Consider the following 25,098-nt stretch of genomic DNA (forward strand, 5'->3'; position numbering starts at 1 on the left):
AACCCAATCCTACAGTGGATTTCTATTGTGTCTGGGAGGCTCTGCAGGATGGGAGTCTGGGGGTAGTCTGGAAGCTGAGGAGACCTTGAGGAACAGAGCAGAACAGCCCCCCTGTCGTCCCCAGTCTTTCTCTTAATGAGAGAACACAGCAGGGATGGGATGCCCGGGGACTGGACTGGGCTGGGGGCTCTAAGCAGTGTGTGTGGGTGTAGGGTAATGGGGGAGGGGTCTGGGCTAGGCCAGATGTGCAGCAGACCTCCCAGATGTTTTCCATGCATCGTGTTAATTGCTGGACCGGGGTGCATTTAGGTCAAAGGGCCGGGCTGCATCTGCTACAGACTGGCTGTGGTGTGGCTGACTGGCTGTGGTGTGGCTGACTGGCTCTGGCTGTGGTTTGGCTGACTGGCTGTGGTGTGGTGTGGTGTGGCTGACTGGTTGTGGTGTGGCTGACTGGCTGTGGTGTGGTGTGGCTGACTGGTTGTGGTGTGGCTGACTGGCTGTGGTGTGGTGTGGCTGACTGGTTGTGGTGTGGCTGACTGGCTGTGGTGTGGCTGACTGGCTACAAATGACACAATAGCCACTCTCTCTGACTGTCTGCCTATGATTCTCTCTCTCTCTCTCTCTCTCTCTCTGACTGTCTGCCTATGATTCTGACTGTCTGCCTATGATTCTCTCTCTCTCTCTCTCTCTTCAGTATTGATAAAACCACACGCTAACTGACCGTTGTGTATTCAAAGTAGTACAGGCAGTTGTCTGTCAGAATGAACCACCGTCTCTTCCAGGTCTTCACTCTTCCACCTGTAGAGAAACATACCAGACATGTTGAGTAACAACATCGTAACATCCTCACAGAGAGAGAAGAGCAAATGGCCAAGCCATGCGGAGAGGCAGTGTTGTAGGCTACACAGCCAATGAGATGATACTGTTAGTATTGCAGATAGAAATGTCATGTTTAGAGCGGACATGATTCCCTATATTCTACATACGCAATACATTTCTATCTGAATGTTCTGTAATGTTGCACCCGCCTGAATAGACCCCAGCGCTACATGTGGATGCTACAGTAATCACTTGGGCCTTTACAATACTATAGAAAAGCAACTACAAAGGTGTAAGATGGAGGCTGCTTAGTGTCAACGTTGAAGCAACCAGCACAGCCTTTCTCTCAGACACATTTCAATGCAAACTGCAAAAGCAATTATGCATATTTCCATTGAGACTCAATGTTGAGACAGACAGACAGACAGACTAGCCTATAGCCCAGCCCTCAGGAGTACCCTACCCTATCCTAACCCTCCTACCCCCAACCTTCCCTCCAACCCTACCCCTCCACGTGCCACATCTGGTTCTGATCAGCAGTCTGCCCATTAAGCTGATTCAATCAGGGGTCCAATATTCCCCCCCCCCAGCCTCACCTCCCGGTCCCCAGAGGGCCCTGAGCAGTGCGAGGTATTGCTTGTGAAAACAGTCAAAATGTGTGTTCAATTTGGGGGAGAATCCTAGAAACGCAGCCTTTCACGTGTGTCGGCATGGCGTTGGCTCAGCCGGAGCTGGGGAGCATGGTTCATTGGTCAGGGGTGGCTAGGCATGTGACAGTATACCCAACCCACTACATAATAAACACATTTGCCTCCCAAATTAAGTGACACATTAACTTATTTAATTATTTTATGGATATAAAGTGAAAAGATACAGAGGGACAATTACTCATTCCGCATTTCTGTAAACTAACCAATGTAAACAAGTTCATGTGTTTGCCGTAATGAGTGTACTTCAAGTACTAACAATTCAAAATTGGGATGTTGGGCCTATTTCTAGAAGCATTCATCAAAGTCTAAACTCAGCTCTTTTTCCATTGGCCGAATCGATCTCTCTGTACCGTGAAGGCAGCCAAAGTCAGTCTGTCTGTCTGTCTGTCTGTCTGACCAACCAGGGAGTGTGAAGAACAGAATGAGTAACAAGATACAATTCTCAGACTACATTTTTTTCAAGAAGAATATCTCCTCACGATATGGAGTTAAGGTTAACCCTTCTCTCCTTGAGTCAAGTCTCAATCAGTAGATAAATCCAGACAGATAATTCTCTACAGTTGTACAGATAAGGATTATATGATGCAAGCTGTAAATAATCCATGTAATTATAAGTAATAATAATACAGTGTACTACACTACACTGAGTGTACAAAACATTAAGAACACCTTCCTAATATTGAGTTCCAACCCCTTTTGCCCTCAGAACAGTCTGAATTTGTCAGGGCATGAAACTACAAGGTGTTAAAAGCGTTCCACAGGGATACTGGCCCATGTTGACTCCAATGCTTCTCACAGTTGTGTCAAGTTGTCTGGATGTCCTTTGGGTGGTGGACCATTCTTGATACACACAGGAAACTGTTGAGCAGGAAAAACACAGCAGCGTTGCAGTTCTTGACACAAACCGGTACTCCTGGCACCTACTACCATACCCCGTTCAAAGGCACTTAAACATTTTGTCTTGCCCATTCACCCTCTGAATGGGACACACACACAATCCATGTCTCAAGGCTTAAAAATCCTTCTTTAACCCGTCTCCTCCCCTTCATCTACACTGATTGAAGTGGATTTAACACGTGACATCAATAAGGGATCATAGCTTTCACCTGGATTCACCTGGTCAGTCTATGTCATGGAAAGACCATGACCTAATGTTCCTAATGTTTTGTACCCTCAGTATATTATTATTATTAGTTTACTTATAGAGTGCTATAGAATGCTAGAGTTCTATGTGAAATGCACTGTTTACATATTGTACAAACATGCTGACATTCTAAAATAGGTATATGGGGGCCCCTGCAGTTCACTGTATTTTCCATTCAATACTCGGAGCACAGATGTCAGCCTGCCTGTCATATCATGTCAAAACCTGACATTGATTTATGTATTTATGCTGATGTTCCACAGAGGGGAGCTCTACTAGACTCACAGCAGAGTACACCTAGAGAGCTCTAACCTCAGTTAGGGCAGCTCAGTTCGCTTCCATTTAACTACCTGACAGGCTGCTGTAATGACTCATTTCACTACCTGACAGGCTGCTGTAATGACTCATTTCACTACCTGACAGGCTGCTGTAATGACTCATTTCACTACCTGACAGGCTGCTGTAATGACTCATTTCACTACCTGACAGGCTGCTGTAATGACTCATTTCACTACCTGACAGGCTGCTGTAATGACTCATTTCACTACCTGACAGGCTGCTGTAATGACTCATTTCACTACCTGACAGGCTGCTGTAATGACTCATTTAACTACCTGACAGGCTGCTGTAATGACTCCTTTAACTACATCATAAAAAACACAGCTTCTCCATCAGGTAGCTCCATCCAAAGGGATGCTGAAATTAGCATATGGACGTATTGCAACTCTGAGAGAGGAAAACTGGAACTAAAATGATCTGGCAAGCGCAGCCGGTGGGATGGAAAGAGAGGGGGGGATAGATAGTGGATAGAGAGAGGATGCATTCCATAGGGCACCCTATTCTCTATATACGGTGCATTCGGAAAGTATTCAGATCCCTTCACTATTTCCACATTTTGTTACGTTACAGACTTATTCTAAAATGGATTAAATCATTTTTTACCCCATCAATCTGTATACAATACCCTATAATGACAAAGCAAAATGTATTACAAATAAGAAAATATATCACATTTACATAAGTATTGAACCTTCGCCCCAATGTGAGGTCCTGAGTGCTCTGGAGCAGGTTTTCATCAAGGATCTCTCTGTACTTTGCTCCATTCATCTTTCCCTTAATCCTGACTAGTCTGCCAGTCTCTGCCGCTGAAAAACATCTCCACAGCATGATGCTGCCACCACCATGCTTCACCGTAGGGATGGTGCCAGGTTTCCTCCAGACGTGACGCTTGGCATTCAGGCCAAAAAGTGCTCTATCTTGGTTTCATCAGACTAGAGAATCTTGCTTCTCGTGGTCTGTGTCCTTTAGATGCCTTTTGGCAAACTCCAAGCGAGCTGTCATGCGCCTATTACTGAGGATTGGCCTCCGTCTGGTCACTACCATAAAGGCCTGATTGGTGGAGTTCTGCTGAGATGGTTGTCCTTCTACAGAGGAATGCTGGACCTCTGTCAGAGTGACCATCTGGTTCTTGGTCACCTCTCTGACCAAGGCCCTTCTCCCCCGATTGCTCAGTTTTGCCAGGCGGCCAGCTCTTGGAAGAGTATTGGTGGTTCCAAACTTCTCCCATGAAGAATCATGGAGGCCACTGTGTTCTTGGGGACCTTCAATGCTGCAGAATTCTTTTACTACCCTTCCCCAGATCTGTGCATGGACACAATCCTGTCTCGGAGCTTTAAGACAATTCCTTCGACCTCATGGCTTAGTTTTTGCTATGACATGCACTGTCAACTGTGAGACCTTATATAGACAGGTGTGTGCCTTTCCAAATCATGTCCAATCAATTGAATTTACCACAGGTGGTCTCCAATCAAGATGTAGAAACATCTCAAGGATAATCAATGGAAACAAGATGCACCTGAGCTCAATTTTGAGTCTCACAGCAGAGGGTCTGAATACTTATGTAAATAAGGTATTTAAGTTTTTTATTTTTTTATCTTATCTTTGTCATTATGGGGTATTGTGTGTAGATTGATGAAGGCAAAACAATGATTTAATAAATTTTAGAATAAGGTTGTAACGTAACAAAATGTGGAAAAAGTCAAGGGGTCTGAATAGTTTCCGAATGCACTATAGTGCAATACACAGGCCCTGATCAAAAGTAGTGCACTATATAGGGAATAGGGTGTCATTTGACATGCAACCAGATAGGAGGAAGTAGGAAGCAGCAGGAGGTGTTTCAGGCCTGGAGGGCAGCAGGAGGTGTTTCAGGCCTGGAGGGCAGCAGCAGGAGGTGTTTCACAGCAGGAGGTGTTTCAGGCCTGGAGGGCAGCAGCAGGAGGTGTTTCAGGCCTGGAGGGCAGCAGCAGCAGCAGGATGGAGGAACTCAGAACACCACAGGATCAGCACATACTGTAGCTAGCATACAGAACACATTCTCATAGCGCAAACCCATGACCTAAATAAAGGAAATGCACCCCTTCCTAGCGCCAGGAGTTTTTCCTGATCACTCTGGGTCCCTATTTGTAAACTCTAGCTACAAGCCAATAATAACTAGTCCTCAGTTTTTCCTGGTCAGGTAACGAGGGCCGGAAAACTCCTGGCCGTACACCGTTCCCCAAAAGTGAAATAGCATGTTATCATGGTTAACATAAATGGGAGCTGTGTGAGACAGATGTCGGCCAGTCAGAGGAGGAATGTGATGGGTGGATCCTCATCCAAGATCAAAGAGATCACACAACCCATTCTAGATAACCCCATCACCCCTGTCAACCATAAGTCACAGTTCCACACATATCTCTGCAACAAACAAGCTCATAGATGACCACTAACCAGCCAGCAGCTAATACATCTGTTGACTTGGAAGATAAGAGCTAAATGTTGTTAGCATGGGACCTCAGGATGAGGTAAAGCAGAGGGGTGGGAGGCAGGGAGGGAGGGTAGGAGTAGAAGCTGTCCTAAACCATAGATCTAGGATCAGTTTACCGCCACCCTCAATCCTAACCATAACCATTCATGGGGATGGGGAAAATCTGACCCTGTATCAGTGGTTAGGGGTAACTTCTACTGGGATTTAGGGGGGGTACCTACCTCCTAGCGCAGAGTAAGAAGAAACAGCCAGTCACAGAACAGAACAGAAAGGTGACAGGTCAAAGGGTGTGAGGGAAAACAAGAGGGCACATTTAAAAGACTACCTAATTCAACAGAGACAACAATGACGCAGTAAGGACATAAAAGGAACGACAGAGCAAGGAGCAGCTGACTCACACAGACCATGCTTGGAGCGAGAGAGGGGGAAACAGAAGGACGAGACAGTAGTGCAGAAACACAATACGAGACGAAAGAGTTGCTTCGCCAAGTTCGCTACATTTTTCGCATCGCTAACATTTCCATCTGCCCTAAACGTGGCGAATACAGATATAGTATATTTGTATGCATGTTGGTGAACCAAGTACCAAGATATGGATTCTTTGGTCGTCACTCACCTAGTTTCAGTAGCCATCCCTCTCTGTCGGGGTTGAAGAACGTGTGTGTAAGATCGTTGCCATCGTCCTCTGGGATTTTGAAGGGTTCATTTTTGATGCTATCAAATAAATTCTGCAAAACAGAATACAAAAGGTTGAGTAATGGAAGAAACTTTTGCTCTCCATGCACACTCTCTCTGTCTTACCCTGAGTAGTTCCTCTGGCAGGTCTCCTCCCTCGTTGATTCCTCTGTTCATGGAGATGAATCTCTCTACAGGGGGCTTGTCTCTGACGTTGGGGTTGTGCAGGCTGGTGTTCAACATGATGATGGCAAACGACAGCACATAACAGGTGTCTGCAGGAGGGAGAGAAGTAATGAATATTTAGTACTGATACACGCCTCAACAGACACACCTCTCTGCCTTTCACTGAGGTTAACCAGGGATACGAGACACTAGAGTCAATTCATGTGTTTTGGGAATACTGTTGTCAATATATCGATCATTTCTGAATATTGATCTAGAAACAATAAACAACTTTTTATTTTATTTTCCTCTGCTCTCCTGCATCCATGACACTCCTGTACTACATTTTGGGATTAACGGAACCTAAAACCCAGAGTCCGTAGAAAGTAGACATTCCATTGTACTCGTGGTATATTCATTTCCTGCTGACACATACCAGCCCATGTCTGTACATAAATAATTATTCTCTGTTTCCCTCTGATGCACTCCTGTCCGTCCGTCCGTCCGTCCATCCAGAGCTACGGAGTGCATTGTCTGTCTCTACCACAGAGGCCCCCACTGAGTGCATTGTCTGTCTCTACCACAGAGGCCCCCACTGAGTGCATTGTCTGTCTCTACCACAGAGGCCCCCACTGAGTGTGTTAGGAGTTGTGGTACAGTACTGTTGTTCTGCTCTGGTTTACTCAGAGCAGAGATCCCACTGGGCACACACTGGTTGAGTCAACATTGTTTCCAGGTCATTTCAATGAAATGACATGGAACCAACGTGGAATAGACACTGAATTGACTTCTATGCCAAGTTGGATGTGTCTTGTGTGAAGAGAGCACAGATTCGCTGCACAGTCCCTCCCTCTCTGGGTAGAGCCATGACAGGCATAGAAAATGAACTATAAAGTATGTATTACCTATTGTGGAAATACTAGCCTTACTGTAGCTGTTGTTTTGTAAATAATTCTGGATTGTGTGGGGATAAAACGTTGTCTCATCCGGTCCTACTGTATTTCATCCACCTAAGAGATGCATACATGGCCAGATGTTTTGGTGGCTAACTACTAGTTGTTGATTCCACATGTGAACTTTTGACCCAGGACAGATGGCAAAGGTCTCCAATCAAGATCAGGAAGTATTCATTAGTGATAATTGAATTACTTTCGTATAAGGAGAATGCAAGGCTGAGGGTGACCTAGACCCACAGTGGTCAACTCAGAGGAACTGATCTAAAACAGTGAATGGACATTCACTATCACTAAGTTCCAAATGGCACACTATTCCCTATATAGTGCCCTACTTTTGACCAGAGCCCCTATGGGGCTTACCAATAGTGAATGTCAAGTTTCAATGTAGCAGCGTTTTGAGCCCTGTGGGTCTAGGCAGACTTAATGTTGAATGTCGAGGATCTGACCTGTTGACTGGAACACCCCGGGATTGCAGCCGCAGTATCGCGAGGCAAACGCCTCCATCATCCGGTCAATCTTCTGAGCCTCACCAGGAAGACGGAAACTCCACAGGAACTGCCTGCAACAGACAGAGAGCAGAAACATTCAGACACTTCATCGAACACAGATGAACAATTAACTTTCATCATCAGTATTGAGTGTATACCATATAGAGTCTGTTTTTATATAGAAATGACTCCATCAGTCCCTTTATAAAACCAGTTTTGTTTAGTTTGTTCCCTGTTAGATGATGGAAACATGCAGCTCACCTTAAGGCCTGGACGAGGTTGAGGTCAGCAAACTCATGGAGCTCTACGAACGCCTGCAGCACCTTGAGGTTAAACTCATCTCTGGGGACACAAGGACAGGTATTCCAATCAGGAAGTGGTTTTTTTTCTCAAGGCATTTTTCCAAAGCAAAGAATGGTAATATTATCAAGGGAATATCCCAAACATTTCCTGGAGAAGAGATTGAATAGTTCCACACACACAGGTTGAGCCCAGAAGGGAAAAACAATATTTCCACTGCAAATGTTTTATTTTGCCCAAGCAGATGCCTTTTCCTTTGAATTTCAGAAAAATTTTCTGCCTTCATTGATATACAAAACAACTCAGCAAGAGTCTGGAAGAAATCTTAACAGCTGGCCTATTGAAATGGATCCCAATACCTTGAGGTGCTGAGCTAATGAAGCTTGACATGGTCAAGGATGCATTTGATTGATGAAAAACAATCCAACAGAATCCACACAGTCTTTTGTGAGAGAGATTTGTTGAAGACAGTCAACATCACCTTTGAATCATAGTGGCCTGTGGTCCTCGGATGTTGTTTATTGAACATCCAATTGAATGTTCCTGAGGCTGACAACTCATTGTATTATGTATCGCTCATAAACTTCAGAAGGAAACCAAACTCAGGAAAGTTTTCCAAGTAAATAAGAGTTGCTGTGTGTACAAAGAGAGACATATCTGAGAAAGCAGGATTACTAACACATTACCAAAGATCCTGCCCGATTGTGTCATTTAAGACAGATCCGCCCACTCTCTCTCTCTCTCTCTATCCCTCTCTCGCTCTCTTTCTCTCCATTAAATCTGTAATTACAGTGTGTGTAATGATAGGTTCCAGATCCTCCCGTAAACTCAATTAGGACTAAATGCTAAGTATAGCCGCCCCACCAATGTTTACAGTTATTTCCACTGAGTGGGCTGGCTCTTTGATCATTCCCGCTGGGTTTAGAGGCGGGAACAGTGGAGGACGTTTGGGGGATCATAGATTTAACATCTAGACTCTTAATATTGACGACTGACTCCAACACACCCACGTCTGGCACACACTGGCACACACATACACATCTGATGCAAACACACACACACACACACACACACACACACGTCTGATGCAAACACACACACACACCTGATGCAAACACACACACACACACACACACACGTGTGATACAAACACACACAGTCTGATGCAAACACGCAAACACACACACACACACACGTTTGATGCAAACACACACACACACACACACGTCTGATACAAACACACACACACAGTCTGATACAAATACACACACACACAGTCTGATGCAAACACACACACACACACACACACACACACACACACACACACACACACAGTCTGATGCAAACACACACACACACACAGTCTGCGTCACACTGCACATCTCTTTCAATACATAGACTCTCTCCATTCATCTATTCCTCCTGTTTTTCATATAACCTAACCTCCTGGTCTTTCACTTCTGAGATCATCTGAAGCTGCCAACAATGTTGTCTTTAAGTCCTTTAAACTGCCGTATCTCTAGTCCCAAGCTGACGCCCCTCTGTTAGCTGACATTGTGTTTCTGGGTTGAGTTGTTTTTTATTGCTACGCAGGTGTCCACAGTGAGCTGGCATAAGCGGGGGAGACGAGACCAGAGACACCCACGACGACTCGTTGCCAAGGTGATTTGTATTCCGAGGGAACCTGGTGGCCACTTTCATCAATAAATCCAGACCATAATATCCCACAAGGATGGCCTTAGATTCGCCAAGCGAATGGACTAATCACGCGGTGGACATAAATCTGCAGCGCGGCTTTGGGAGCACGACAGGGAGGGAAAACAGTTTCTCTACTAGGTAGATAGATAGGATGGCTTACCGCTCCCCTAAGTAGTCTCCGATAACAGTCTTGTTCAGGCCCTCACCCTTGTAGAGGAACTGAGAGATGTCTTCTGGGGTGTGCTGCAGAAGGTCGTTCTCCAGGAGAAACTGGATCCCCTGGAAACAAGATGGACGACAGACAGTGGGCTGTTTATCTCAATCAAGGGTGAATGATTGTAGCAGAGCAGTATATCACAGGGTTCCATTACTGGACAACACCCAGAAAACCAGGACTGAAATAAAAGACTTGAGGTCATGCATGCAAACGTGAACATAGCTTTTCAATATACTGGACACAGCACCACCAAAAGCTATCACAAGGCGGAATAAAATACTTAAGACGTGGCCATCCCTGAACCCCGAAGCTCTAGTTATACACATAAACATGAAAATACCTTCTTAGGATCCATGTTGAATTTCTTCCTCCCCATGGCGATTTGTTTGTTCCTCTGTGTTGTTTTGCTGTGAGACATGAAATGGAAGGAAAGCCATGAAAAACCTACAATACAACCAAGCAACCTCTCCTACAAAAACATGAATATTTCTTTACATGTAAAAAGCCACAGGTGCCTTTTTAACCTTCATCTGTTCGAACACCTGTGACCCATTAGTGCCTGTGACCCATTGAGCCAGATTTAAGACATGTCCTTTCTCACCGGAGATAACACTAGGGATCAACTAGTGATGGGAAACGAAGCAGGCTGATGGTGATAGATGAGATTATAAGGTAGTTCTGTCACATTTTGGTTGTGGAAATTAGATATGGTTCATTGGCTAAGGTTGATTGAAAGCACTGCACAGAATTCTTCACTATTCAAGTTAGAACAGTGAAAAACAAATTCAAGCACCAGTGAATGAGACCATGGGCTGTTCACTCACCTTTCTCCTACACACGTTAGTTGCTCAATCTCAGTCATGACTTCAGCGATCTCAAACTTCAAGCGCTGAGAGGGGAAGAAAAATAAATAGAATTGGATTCTTGGAATAGGCTGTATTCTGAGAAAACTCTTCATGAGTGAAAGCAGTACTGTACAAGAACATACATTGAATGAACAGAGACACTGACAGTGATCCAAAATAGTAATTCTGAGAAAATGATAGAGGCTACAGATGTAGAATATTAAATTTGACACGTTTCTCACTGCAGGAAAATAATCCTGCAGCAACAGGACATGATAACTATTGTGTGGATTATAATTAATGGACATTTTTGTAGAGATTGATAAATTTTTTGTCAGGGCAAATCGATGGACATTTTAAAGTGGAAATTACAAACTTTATAAGTCTTTTTAAACGTTGAATACACTACAAGTTTGCATTTCCTGCGGTGCAGAACATTTCTTGCAACAACAGTATAATCAAATTAAGGTCCTACATCTGTACACGAGCACGTCAGAAAAATACAATACACTCTTCCTCAAAGCTTTCCCAGCTACTAAGCCGAGGCAAAGCAACTTCAAGGCTACCCACTTCAATATCATCCAGCAGCTCTCTCTTCCTCCGCCGGATGTTTGACAGCTCACCCCTCTCTTCCAGTGAGAGATCCTGAGGTACTAGAAGAGAGAGATCACAGGGAGAGAAACATCCTAGTCTTACTGCCGATGCATCTTGTTACACTACGCGTCACACACATCAAAGCAGATACATTTGTCTTAATTAGTGAAAAAAAGGTGAATGGTCTTAACTATTCCACATGAAAGTGTTTTCTGACCCTTTTTAATGCTCGGGAATATTCTATTAATAAAACCAATCCAGATTAAGTTTCCGTTCATTAAAAGCGAATTTGGTAAATTAACGCAACCGTCGCCCTCGACTCTTTAACCGCCCAAGGGCTTAGAGCTGAGGTGAAGCGAACACGAGTGCCCTCGCTCTCTCTCTCTCGATCCCCCTTTCTCTTTCATCCCTCTCTCTATCCCTCTCTTCCCCATCTCTATCCCTCTCTCCCCATCTTTATCCCTCTCTCCCCATCTCTCTCCATCTTTATCCCTCTCTCCCCATCTCTCCCCATCTTTATCCCTCTCTCTCCATCTTTATCCCCCTCTCCCCATCTCTCTCCATCTTTATCCCCCTCTCTCTTTCTCTCTCTCAGTGAAACCACCAGAGAAGGGTCACTGTGATCCGACTTCATTAACCCAGCTAAGAGCCAGCTAGATAGGCTATACACCCACTAAATCTCTCTTCATAAAGCAGGAACATGAAAAGCCTGATATCACTGCCAAGCCACTGCGTATAGATACTGTGGAAACATACAGTATTTACTTCACAGTTTCCCTTTATACAGAACCGAATAACATTACTAGTGAACTAAAGCCATGTCTTGCCAATGAAATAACATGGGAGCCTAGCTCAAGAGATGCCCAGTGCTAATTTAGCAGTTGGCAACTAGAGTTCTTACAAGAGGTGCTCAGGGGTCTAAACACTGATCGCAGCAATGATATTAATAAGACTAACAATTAAACAAAAGCCTGTGTAAAGTATTTTTTTTTAATTGTATTAAACTTTTATTTAACTAGTCAAGTCAAAAGGACTGTTCCCTTAACTATTTTATGTAATCCTATGTTGCACTGTGTGTCCGGGGGTCAGGTAGTGAGACAGAGAGCCAGTTCAGGATTTCCTCCTGGTTCACTGTGCTGCTGTCTGTGTTGCTCTATGACAATAGAAGGGATGTGGAGCTGCAATAATCACTGACTGGAGTTCAACATCCAAATAGAGACAATAATTAGCTGGCTAACCTCGGGGTTAACCTCGCTTTGGTTATACAACCTAAGTGGAACTGTGACTGAATGTGATGCAATTAGTTTCAAGTTCAAGTTGACGCAGCTCTCAATTGAGAAATGGCTAAAGTTATTCTTTGAAGTGGCACAATGTTATCTATGATAGGAAATGTCTGCTCATTTCAATTTGGCCTATTTCAAAGCAGAAATGTACAGAATTTTTCTTATTATTACCAAGAACACAAGAAATATCAAATCCTGTTTTCCAGAAACCCATTTGAGTCTATTTCTATAATAATGTGCGTCATCGACTCAACGCATTTTAGATTATTGCTTTTTACAGCAAATATATTTCGACTTATGTAATTTGCTTGTTGGATGGATGATATTCTGCATAGAGAGAACATAGCCTGGTTTTTCCCCTGCCTGAGACAAGAGGTTCTAATATGTCTCCTGGTTAATAGGACCGTCTGGGTAAATTCATCTGGCTGATTACTATCTGATTCATCATGGATGTTAATGAGAAGGTGTATGGGAGCTAGCCTGGTTAAACCTGACTGAACACTGCTCAGGCTGAGCACACCACACGAGTGCAGCATTCCGTCTGAGCTCCCTTCAGAAGCCTCCCTACACCACATCTGCTCTGACCATTATATCACCCTGCAAAACACACCTACATCTATCAGATCAACAGGGAAACAAGCACGGCAAAAGCAGGGAAGGTACATTTAAAATGGGTAATAAATGTACCCTTCTGGTCCAGTGGTGGTGGACATTAAACATTAAGATAGGGTAGGGGGTCTACAAATTAGATTGCTATTACAATCCACCCTGGCAACCGCCCTCTGACTAATCCAGGAAATTAGTTTAGTAGAGTCTCCAGTTGGCAGACAGAGAAAGAGTCATTTGTGAATCTAACAGGGTCCAGAGCTCTGACAGTCACAACAACTGAATGGTTCCTTTATCAACAAAACAAGTCTTCATCAGTCTTACTTTTAGCAGTCATTAATGTCTATTCACCAGTCTGTATTCCACCTGTTTACACCGTCTAGGTGCCACAGGTACACTACCGTTCAAAAGTTTAGGGTCGCTTAGAAATGTCCTTGTTTTTGAAAGAAAAGCACAGTGCAAACTGGCTCTAACCAGAATAGAAAGAGGGGTGGGAGGCCCCGGTGGACAACTGAGCAAGAGGACAAGTACATTAGAGTGTCTAGTTTGAGAAACAGACACCTCACAAGTCCTCAACTGGCAGCTTCATTAAATAGTACCTGCAAAACACCAGTCTCAACGTCAACAGTGAAGAGGCGACTCCGGGATGCTGGCCTTCTAGGCAGTGTTGCAAAGAAAAAGGCATATCTTAGACTGGCCAATAAAAAGAAAAGATTAAGATGGGCAAAAGAACACAGACACTGGACAGAGGAACTCTGCCAGCATCCCGGAGTTGCCTCTTCACTGTTGAAGTTGAGACTGGTGCTTTTTGGGTACTATTTAATGAAGCTGCCAGTTGAGGACTTGTGAGGCATCTGTTTCTCAAACTAGACACTCTAATGTACTTGTCCTCTTGCACAGTTGTGCACCGGGGCCTCCAACTCCTCTTTCTATTCTGGTTAGGGCCAGTTTGTGCTGTTCAGTGAAGGGAATAGTACACAGCGTTGTACGAGATCTACAGTTTCTTGGCAATTTCTTGCATGGAATAGCCTTAATTTCTCAGAACAAGAATAGACTTACGAGTTTCAGAAGAAAGGTCTTTGTTTCTGGCCATTTTGAGCCTGTAATCGAACCAGCAAATGCTGATGCTCCAGATACTCAACTAGTCTAAAGGCCAGTTTTGTTGCTTCTTTAATCAAAAAACTGTTTTCAGCTGTGCTAACATAATTGCAAAAGGGTTTTCTAATGATCAATTAGCCTTTTAAAATGATAAACTTGGATTAGCTAACACAACGTGCCATTGGAACACAGGAGTGATGGTTGCTGATAATGGGCCTCTGTACGCCCATGTAGATATTCCATTAAAAATCAGCTGTTTCCAGCTACAATAGTCATTTACAACATTAACAATGTCTACACTGTATTTCTGATCAATTTGATATTATTTTAATGGACAAAAAAAAATGCTTTTCTTTCAAAAACAAGTACATTTCTAAGTGACCCCAAACTTTTGAACTGTAGTGTATGTCAACACAGTTTTATGTGAATCTCAAATTGATTTGAGAGTTGCAGTTGAGTGCCACTGAAATAGCTACACATCTACTCTGTCAAATCTACTCCAGTGAGTGGAGTGACAGGTTGGGTTGAGCAGGTGCAAAAATGGCACCAGGGGGCAGGGGTTAAATAAACTCCAACATGAGCACCACAGAGCAGAGCCTCTATAAATCTATAAATAACCCTAACCCTCTATAAATTTACCCCCAAAACAAATCCCCTCAATCTCCTTTTAGGAGTAAATCCCTACGATGAAGTCCTCACCCAAAAACGACCAACTGTTCACTACCCTCCCTCTGCAACTGGGGTAGTTGATGATACAGGAACAGAGACAACTTCTGACTTGAGATCTGTGCACATTACTCTGTAGAATCTCTGACAGGATGGGATATATTTGGGGGTAAGAAAGCCCACCTCATTATGTTTAGTCAGCTTACAGTACAAAATAGCCTTGCACATGATACACATTCAAATAGACCTAAAACAGACTGTCCATTTCATCACATTTTAGCCACTTGTTGGAATGGAAAGTGTGATAAATCCTTAAATCAGAACCCCCACTCATCCCAGCTTGACCAGTGGAACAGAGTAGGACTTAGACCAAATCCCATACTCTGTTACTGTACATGGGCCAACTTCCCATTTTAAAAGCTAAACTGGGTAATGGGCACAGCCTGGCGGGTTGTCTTCACTGTCCCCTAGCTAGCCTGGTCTGTGTGTTGGAGCATGGGAGAACCCTGTCACTCCACTGGCCCCAGCAAAGAGATGGGATGAGATAGACAGGCCAGGCAGGCTGTCTCTGAAAGCCTCCTCTGGCTATAACCTGTAATCTGAAGCCTGTTGTCACCAATCCCTTTAATTTTATACCACTTGGACTCTGCTCATTGGCTTCACATGCACGCACAAACACACATTTACAGGGACAAACGTCATGCAGACATGCAGATGCAGGAGCACATAGACAGACACACGCACATAGATACAAACACACATATACAGATGCATGCACATCAGTGGAGGCTGCTGAGGGAGGAAGGCTCATAATAATGGCTGGAACAGAATGAATGGAATGGCATCAAACATTTGGAAACCATCGGTTTCCACTTATTCGGCTCCAGCCATTACTACATGCCTGTCCTCCCCAATTAAGGTGACACCAACCTCATGTCATACATACATACATACCTTAGGAGGCTGGTGGGGGGGGGGCAATAGGAGGACGGGCTCATTGTAATGGATGGAATTGTATCAAACATCAAATTTATGGAATCCACAAGTTTGACTCCGTTCCATTTATTACATCAATTACAATGAGCAGTCCTCCTATGGCTTCTCCAATCTAGCCTCCTCTGATACATACATACATAGGTGCATTCGGAAAGTATTCAGACCCCTCGACTTTTTGCACATTTTGTTAGGTCACAGCCTTATTCTAAAATTGATTAAATAGCTTTTTACCCTCATCAATCTAAACACAATACCCGATAATGACGAAGCAAAAACTGTTTTTTAGAAATGATAACAAATTTATTAAAATGTATAAACTGAAATATCACATTTACATAAGTATTCAGACCTTTTACTCAGTACTTTGTTGAAGCACCTGACGCCGCGATTACAGCCTCGAGTCTTCTTGGGTATGACACTACAAGCTTGGCACACCTGTATTTGGGGAGTTTCTCAAATTCTTCTCTGCAGATCCTCTCAAGCTCTGTCAGGTTGGATGGGGAGCGTTCAACTCCGGGCTCTGTCTGGGCCACTCAAGGACATTCAGAGACTTGTCCCGAAGCCACTCCTGCGTTGTCTTGGCTGTGTGCTTAGGGTCGTTGTCCTGTTGGAAGGTGAACCTTCGCCCCAGTCTGAGGTCCTGAGCAGGTTTTCATCAAGGATCTCTCTGTAATTTGCGCCGTTCATCTTTCCCTTGATCCTGACTAGTCTCCCAGTCCCTGCTGCTGAAAAACATCCCCACAGCATGATGCTGCCACCACCACCATGCTTCACCTGAGGGATGGTGCCAGGTTTCCTCCAGATGTGACACTTGGCATTCAGGCCAAAGAGTTCAATCTGATTTCATCAGACCAGATAATCTTGTTTCTCATGGTCTGACAGTCTTTAGGTGCCTTTTGGCAAACTCGAAGCGGGTTGTCATGCGCCTTTTACTGAGGAGTGTCTTCCATCTGGTCACTCTACCATAAAGGCCTAATTGGTGGAGTTCTGCAGAGATGGTTGTCCTTCTGGAAGGTTCTCCCATCTCCACAGAGGAACTCTAGAGCTCTGTCAGAGTGACCATCAGGTTCTTGGTCACCTCCCTGATCAAGGCCCTTCTCCCCTGATTACTCAGCGGCCAATTCTAGAAAGTGTCTAGGTGGTTCCAAACTTCTTCCATTTAAGAATCATGGAGGCCACTGTGTTCTTGGGGACCTTCAATGCTGAAAAAAAAAATTGGTACCCTTCCCCAGATCTGTGCCTGGACACAATCCTGTCTCAAAGCTCTACGGACAATTCCTTCGACCTCATGGCTTGGTTTTTGCTCTGACATGCACTGTCAACTGTGGGACCTTATATAGACAGGTGTGTGCCTTTCCAAATCATGTCCAATCAATTAAAATGACCACAGGTGGACTTCAATCAAGTTGTAGAAACACCTCAAGGATGATCAATGGAAAATGGAAAGCTGACTCAAGTCTGCCAAAAAGCACCTGGAAGCACCTGGATGATCATCAAGACTCTTGGGAGAATGTTCCACAGACAGATGCGTCAAAAGTATAACTTTTTGGACGACATTGGTCCCATGATGTCTGGCGAAAACCAAACACTGCATTCCACAGTAAAAACCTCATACCAACGGTCAAGCATAGTGGTGGTAGTGGGATGCTTTGGGGATGCTTTGCCAAAATTCCTCCACAGCGATGTGAGAGACTGATCAACAACTACAGGAAGCATTTGGTTGCAGTCATTGCAGCTAAAGGTGGCACAACCAGATATTTAGTGTAAGAGGGAATTACTTTTTCACACAGGGGAATTGGGTGTTGCATAACTTTGTTAATTAAATAAATATAATAAGTATTATTTTAATAATATTAGGTTTTGGATGAAGATCTGATAATATTCAGTATCAAAAATATGCAAAAAGAGAAAATTTAAAAGCGAGCAAATACTTTTCACAGCACTGTACATGCATACATACAAACTGTAGCACACACACAGACACACGCTCGTGCTGCCAGCTGGCTTTAAACCCGCTAACACCCACCCCCACAGCTCTTAATCCCAATCGGACCATGGGGCTGACGGCCACAGTGGAAGTGGGATGTATACAGTGCACACACACAGATGTTGTTTCCAATGGCCAGCCAGCCAGCCAGCCAGCCAGCCACTCTTTCCCTCTCTTCAGTAACCTACTTTGGCAGTGACAACACGGACAGACACAGTAACAAACATTTGTAGTCTTGTTTAGCTGTATGGAGATGCGACCTGGCAGTTTGTCAAGACGCAAGAATGTGTGGAATGATTAGTACAGGGCTAAGCCAAATGGCAATGGGTTATGATGAGTGTGTGTACTGTATTCTGTATGTTAGTCAGTGTAGCTAATGGAAGTGTATTATTTTCATGAACGTATAATCCGGCTGCTGTTTGGCCTTTTCAATAGTTGAGTATGTTGCACCTCACTGCTTTGTGGATCCAGAAAAAAATACTATAAATGTGTATCTATGAATGTGTGTATACAACTATGCAGGAGCGATCACTATACCATTATTTGCAGTAATAGCTCATGTTTGGGTGAGAGGAGAGCAAAGATTTTGTGTGTGTGTGTGTGTGTGTGTGTGTGGGGGGGGGTAATATCTTGGGGTTTAGCTACTACAGCAGGATCTAGTACCAGGGTCTAGAGAGATCTAAGATCTAGTACTGGGGGGCTAAACCAAACTGCCATCCAATGATTGCATTGTTTAATCTGCTGTTTTAAGGAGCGGGAGCGGACCCCTGCTAGGGGGTGATCCATCCATCCGGGTGGTCCCTCCCTCCACCCTGGTCTGTCCAGACATCATGTCCCCTCATGTCCAACATCTGCTCAGGATCACCACTAGAATGTAAATATTTGATTTGATGTGCTGGGGCCTTATATCAGCTAGGGCCTGATACTTCACGCCCATATGCCTGCTGCCAGTACATTCATATTTCTGTAGATTTGATACACCTTGGAATGAGATTGATGCTGTTTCTGGCACCCACTTCTAATCAGAGAGCTCGATGGGGGTCGAGTGACTGAAAACTGAAGACAAACCACTGCCTGGCGATTGTTGCCTGGAAGTCCAGGATGTTGATGCTTGTCTATTCTGACCAGGCGGAGCAAAGCTGTCTTTGGCTGACCTGCTGGAGGCTTGAAAGACTAGACACACAGGCCACTTCAAAATAACAGTCATAGAACACCGAAGACATTTACTGACTTCTGTGTTATATATTGTGTTGTTAGGGTGAACGTTTGTACAATCTATAAGCACACATTTGACGTCTACCTGTACATCTTGTGTAGTTACTAGCTATAAGCACACCTCCTTTTAGAATCCCTGAAAACACAAGCACAGCACACTTCTTCCTTTTAGAATCCCTGAAAACACAAGCACAGCACACTTCTTCCTTTTAGAATCCCTGTGAACTCTAAATAGGTGTTCTGGTTCTACATTCTTGTGTTCTCAGGGCCACAGGGCTGAGGGCTCCAGAGAGTAGAGCTGGGATGATAAACCGAAAATGATCGATACCAACCGAACCAACCATTTATTGAGGACATTTTACTGATATCGATATGTAGCCTTTACTAGAGGAATGTGACATTTGAAATGAAATAAGTCCTAATATAGGCTATCGCTAACGGAACAATTGATAGCCACAACATTCAATGTAGTAGTAGTAGTTTAAAGGGTAATGTAAAAAAGTAACTGGTGCACACTAATGTTGTAAACTTAGCGTTCAATTGATCGTTATCGTGATAATTCAGTCAATTTATCATGATATGGATTTTTCTCCATATCGCCAAGCTCTACCAGAGAGCAGCAGTTACCTAGCCTGGCCAAGAAACACACACAACCCACGTAGCCTCCAGCCTCTATCCAGCCTCTAACTACCCCCTTAATATTGGATCTACTTCCATTAAGTTCCCCTACTAGTGAAATAAGATAATTATTACTCAAGGAAAGTACGGTCTCTCGCTCTCTCTCTTTTGCTATTTCTCAGTCTCTCGCTTTCCTTCTACATCTCTTCTCCTCTATCTGAACTCCATCCCTGTCTGTCTCTCTTCTCATTCTTCCTAATTTGATAACTCATTAACAATCGAGGCAATATACTGCATCCAAACAAAATGATCTGTGGGACATGCCAACTCTACCAGACAGTTGTACGTGCTAGTCCACTACCCTCTCTTCCATGGCACTGAAAACACATTGGGAAGCCTCCTCAGTATTCTCCATAATCAATTCCATATGTGGTGTTTCTTTACAGACGAGGCAGCAGTACTGGAATCCTTTAAGAGTCCCTCTCAATCCCTCCTTAAACCTAGTCTGTGCAGTGCCAATGATGCCTCACCCCTTAAGCAGTGTGTGTGTGTGTCGCGCGTCTACTGTCTAGCCTAATCCTTCAATGTTGTCCCACAATACACTGAACTCAATCTTAACAGTCAAAATGAACGGAATTCTTTTTTTCTAAATCTCCTTTTAAGCTGTTTCAATAAGGCAACATGGTAGGAGGCCTCATAAAGGCTACCTTAAGGATGGAAAAACAGATTATATTCTCATTCTGGTCATCTCAAAAGAATCAAGTCAAAGCCTATTTTGGGCTTTAAATATAACATGTATCATATAGCACACAGAGTAGAAATATGTCATAAAGATACAGTGGAGAAGGAAGACAGTAAGACACAGGATGGTAAAATAAAACATAAGGAAGAAAACAGGACTTACTCTGAAAAACTAGAATTGCAGAGAGAGAAACAGCTGCGTAGGGGGGCTAGTTCGTTGACTGGCTGTATCTGATGTAGCCATATAGCCTATGGCTGTAGGTAGCAGATGCCTTGTGCAAGCCAGAAGGTCCTCCAGGCAGTGTTCGAGCTACAGACCAGCCAAAAGGCACCCACAGCATGGCAATAATGACTTCCTAATGTCCCCTCACACACCTCACCCTACCGCCACAACGAAGACTGCTGGCCAACGAAATAGACCTATAGCGTATATTCAGGGCAGGAAACCACTAATGTCTGGATTCATATGAAACTTCAACACCCCAAAGACTCAAGCAGTTTGTATTGATGTTCTTCTTAAAGAACATGCATGTTTCCATGCCCAGTGAGAATGATACATGGCATAATTATAGTCTCCAAGATACAGAATGAAAGCCAAAGGACTTGACAGTAAAATGGAGATGAATTCAACATAAAATAATAAAGTATTCATTTGAAAAAATAATTGTTGTCAAGGTGCCCATTTCTGATAAGAAAAGCCTATTGACAGATACAACTGCCCCTCAACACCGCAACCTACAGTCCCAAAGAACAAATGCACACACACACACACACAAATCATGCACAAACACACACACACCACTTTCTGCCCAGAGAGAATGGAAGGAAAGGGGTTTCCCACTTGGTGTTTCCCACGGTCAGATAGAAGAAAGCGTGTTGAAAGAGAGAGGGTGTCACTAAGGTTATCAGGATCCGGACACAAGAAATACTGACAAGACACACAGCACTCAGTAAAAAGCCCATTCCAACAGAGCACTCAGTAAAAAGCCCATTCCAACAGAGCACTCAGTAAAAAGCCCATTCCAACAGAGCACTCAGTAAAAAGCCCATTCCAACAGAGCACTCAGTAAAAAGCCCATTCCAACAGAGCACTCAGTAAAAAGCCCATTCCAACAGAGCACTCAGTAAAAAGCCCATTCCAACAGAGCACTCAGTAAAAACCCCATTCCAACAGAGCACTTAGTAAAAAGCCCATTCCAACAGAGCACTCAGTAAAAAGCCCATTCCAACAGAGCACTCAGTAAAAAGCCCATTCCAACAGAGCACTCAGTAAAAAGCCCATTCCAACAGAGCACTCAGTAAAAAGCCCATTCCAACAGAGCACTCAGTAAAAAGCCCATTCCAACAGAGCACTCAGTAAAAAGCCCATTCCAACAGAGCACTCAGTAAAAAGCCCATTCCAACAGAGCACTCAGTAAAAAGCCCATTCCAACAGAGCACTCAGTAAAAAGCCCATTCCAACAGAGCACTCAGTAAAACCACCATTCCAACAGAGCACTCAGTAAAAACCCCATTCCAACAGAGCACTCAGTAAAAAGCCCATTCCAACAGAGCACTCAGTAAAAAGCCCATTCCAACAGAGCACTCAGTAAAAAGCCCATTCCAACAGAGCACTCAGTAAAAAGCCCATTCCAACAGAGCACTCAGTAAAAGCCCATTCCAACAGAGCACTCAGTAAAAAGCCCATTCCAACAGAGCACTCAGTAAAAAGCCCATTCCAACAGAGCACTCAGTAAAAAGCCCATTCCAACAGAGCACTCAGTAAAAAGCCCATTCCAACAGAGCACTCAGTAAAAAGCCCATTCCAACAGAGCACTCAGTAAAAAGCCCATTCCAACAGAGCACTCAGTAAAAAGCCCATTCCAACAGAGCACTCAGTAAAAACACCATTCCAACAGAGCACTCAGTAAAAACCCCATTCCAACAGAGCACTCAGTAAAAAGCCCATTCCAACAGAGCACTCAGTAAAAAGCCCATTCCAACAGAGCACTCAGTAAAAAGCCCATTCCAACAGAGCACTCAGTAAAAAGCCCATTCCAACAGAGCACTCAGTAAAAAGCCCATTCCAACAGAGCACTCAGTAAAAAGCCCATTCCAACAGAGCACTCAGTAAAAAGCCCATTCCAACAGAGCACTCAGTAAAAAGCCCATTCCAACAGAGCACTCAGTAAAAAGCCCATTCCAACAGAGCACTCAGTAAAAAGCCCATTCCAACAGAGCACTCAGTAAAAACACCATTCCAACAGAGCACTCAGTAAAAACACCATTCCAACAGAGCACTCAGTAAAAAGCCCATTCCAACAGAGCACTCAGTAAAAAGCCCATTCCAACAGAGCACTCAGTAAAAAGCCCATTCCAACAGAGCACTCAGTAAAAAGCCCATTCCAACAGAGCACTCAGTAAAAAGCCCATTCCAACAGAGCACTCAGTAAAAAGCCCATTCCAACAGAGCACTCAGTAAAAAGCCCATTCCAACAGAGCACTCAGTAAAAAGCCCATTCCAACAGAGCACTCAGTAAAAAGCCCATTCCAACAGAGCACTCAGTAAAAACACCATTCCAACAGAGCACTCAGTAAAAACACCATTCCAACAGAGCACTCAGTAAAAACACCATTCCAACAGAGCACTTAGTAAAAAGCCCATTCCAACAGAGCACTCAGTAAAAAGCCCATTCCAACAGAGCACTCAGTAAAAACCCCATTCCAACAGAGCACTCAGTAAAAACCCCATTCCAACAGAGCACTCAGTAAAAAGCCCATTCCAACAGAGCACTCAGTAAAAACCCCATTCCAACAGAGCACTCAGTAAAAACCCCATTCAAACAGAGCACTCAGTAAAAACACCATTCAAACAGAGCACTTAGTAAAAACACCATTCAAACAGAGCACTTAGTAAAAACACCATTCCAACAGAGCACTTAGTAAAAACACCATTCCAACAGAGCACTTAGTAAAAACACCATTCAAACAGAGCACTTAGTAAAAACACCATTCAAACAGAGCACTTTCCTTTATCCCCCTGACAAAGGCAAAGCTGAAAATGTCCCTGCAGAAACTAGAGGAAATAGAGGCTCTAAAAACCCACAACCAGCATCAAGTGAGCGCTGGACAATTTGTAGGACTACAAAGTATTTCATTTCTGCTTTCACTCTACCAGCCTAACTACACAATGAGTCTATAAAATAGACTTTGTGCCATACAACACTTGTGATTTAGGGTCTGTTTTACACAATGTGAGCGCAGACGTCTGTCTTGTGGCATGTAAACAGCACAGAGGAGTGCGCCAAGTGTGTAGAAGTAGGAGTAAACACGCATTAATGAATTCCATATTCTACTCTACTCACTGCCCTAGTTTCTCAGAGTGTGCCGGAGTGTGTGTGTGTTGTGTTCTTCTGTGTAATTATCTCTGTTTGTTCTCCTATGAGAGGCAGTATGCATGCTCACTATCAGCACATATAAGAACATGAACTAATCCTATATCATGGCCCTTTTTCCCCTCTCCTTGTTAGCAGGCAGTAAACGGAGGCGGAACAAATTATGCCCCAACTTTGACCATATGCCGCACAGTACAGCTCCATGACATTATGAAGCATTACACTCTGCACAGCACTGATTTGAGTTTAAGGGTTTTGGCTTGAATTAAAAAGGCATTTTAACCAGCGCTACTCTGACTACCAGGGGTAAATTTAGCATGCCAGCATAGTGTACAGTATGATTTGAGCGCACACACACATTTTACTAGACACTCTTATCCAGAGCAAATAGGGTTAAGTGCCTAGCTCAAGGGCACATTGGCAGATGTTTCATCAATGTCACGGTTGTTCGAAAGAGCGGACCAAGATGTAGCATTTTCGTAGTTCCACATATTTATTTATTAAAAGTGAAACTGAATGCAATACATTAATAACTTTAAAATACAAAAACAAACCGTGACGCAGAGAGGACGACACACTACTCAAAAGACAATAACCCACCAACAACATGCAGAAACACCCCTACTAAATATGACCTCCAATCAGAGGCAACGAGGACCAGCTGCCTCCAATTGAAGGTCAACCCAATAAACCCCAACCTAGAACTACAACATAGAAATAGAAAACATAGAACAAACACAAAAACACCATCTGTCACGCCCTGACCACTCTACCATAGAAAATAACAACTTATTTTGGTCAGGACGTGACAGTACCCCCTAAAGGTGCAGACTCCGAATGCACACGGTCAAAAAAAAAAAAAAAAAAAAACAAAGGGAGGGTAGGGTGGGTGACTAATGTCTATGGCGGCGGCTCTGGTTCCGGGCGTAGTACCCCCACCGCCCGCTGATCCCCCCCGCTTCTGTATGTCCGGAGGAACCAGACCATGGATGATCGCCGGAGGCTTCGGACCTCTAATCGCCGCCATAGAAGACTCTGGGCTAAAGGCCGCCGCTGGAGACTCTGGGCTGCAGACCGCCGCTGGAGGCTCTGGGTTG

General features: G+C 43.9%; 1 protein-coding gene across 1 annotated transcript in view; it reads right to left on the reverse strand.

The window, feature by feature from the left end:
- The window catches only part of LOC106589589 (cytohesin-3), a 36,401-nt gene that overhangs the window by 3,259 nt on the left and 8,044 nt on the right, over positions 1 to 25,098 (reverse strand). The window contains exons 2-10 of the mRNA XM_014179742.2: positions 11,394 to 11,476; positions 10,803 to 10,867; positions 10,319 to 10,385; positions 9,922 to 10,040; positions 8,025 to 8,105; positions 7,722 to 7,834; positions 6,281 to 6,429; positions 6,096 to 6,207; positions 722 to 798 (exon numbers count right to left, since the gene is read on the reverse strand). Coding sequence (XP_014035217.1) covers positions 722 to 798; positions 6,096 to 6,207; positions 6,281 to 6,429; positions 7,722 to 7,834; positions 8,025 to 8,105; positions 9,922 to 10,040; positions 10,319 to 10,385; positions 10,803 to 10,867; positions 11,394 to 11,476 — 866 coding nt within the window. The remainder of the gene's footprint in view (positions 1 to 721; positions 799 to 6,095; positions 6,208 to 6,280; positions 6,430 to 7,721; positions 7,835 to 8,024; positions 8,106 to 9,921; positions 10,041 to 10,318; positions 10,386 to 10,802; positions 10,868 to 11,393; positions 11,477 to 25,098) is intronic.

This window comes from Salmo salar, chromosome ssa28 (assembly GCF_905237065.1).
Source record: "Salmo salar chromosome ssa28, Ssal_v3.1, whole genome shotgun sequence".
NCBI lineage: Eukaryota > Metazoa > Chordata > Actinopteri > Salmoniformes > Salmonidae > Salmo > Salmo salar.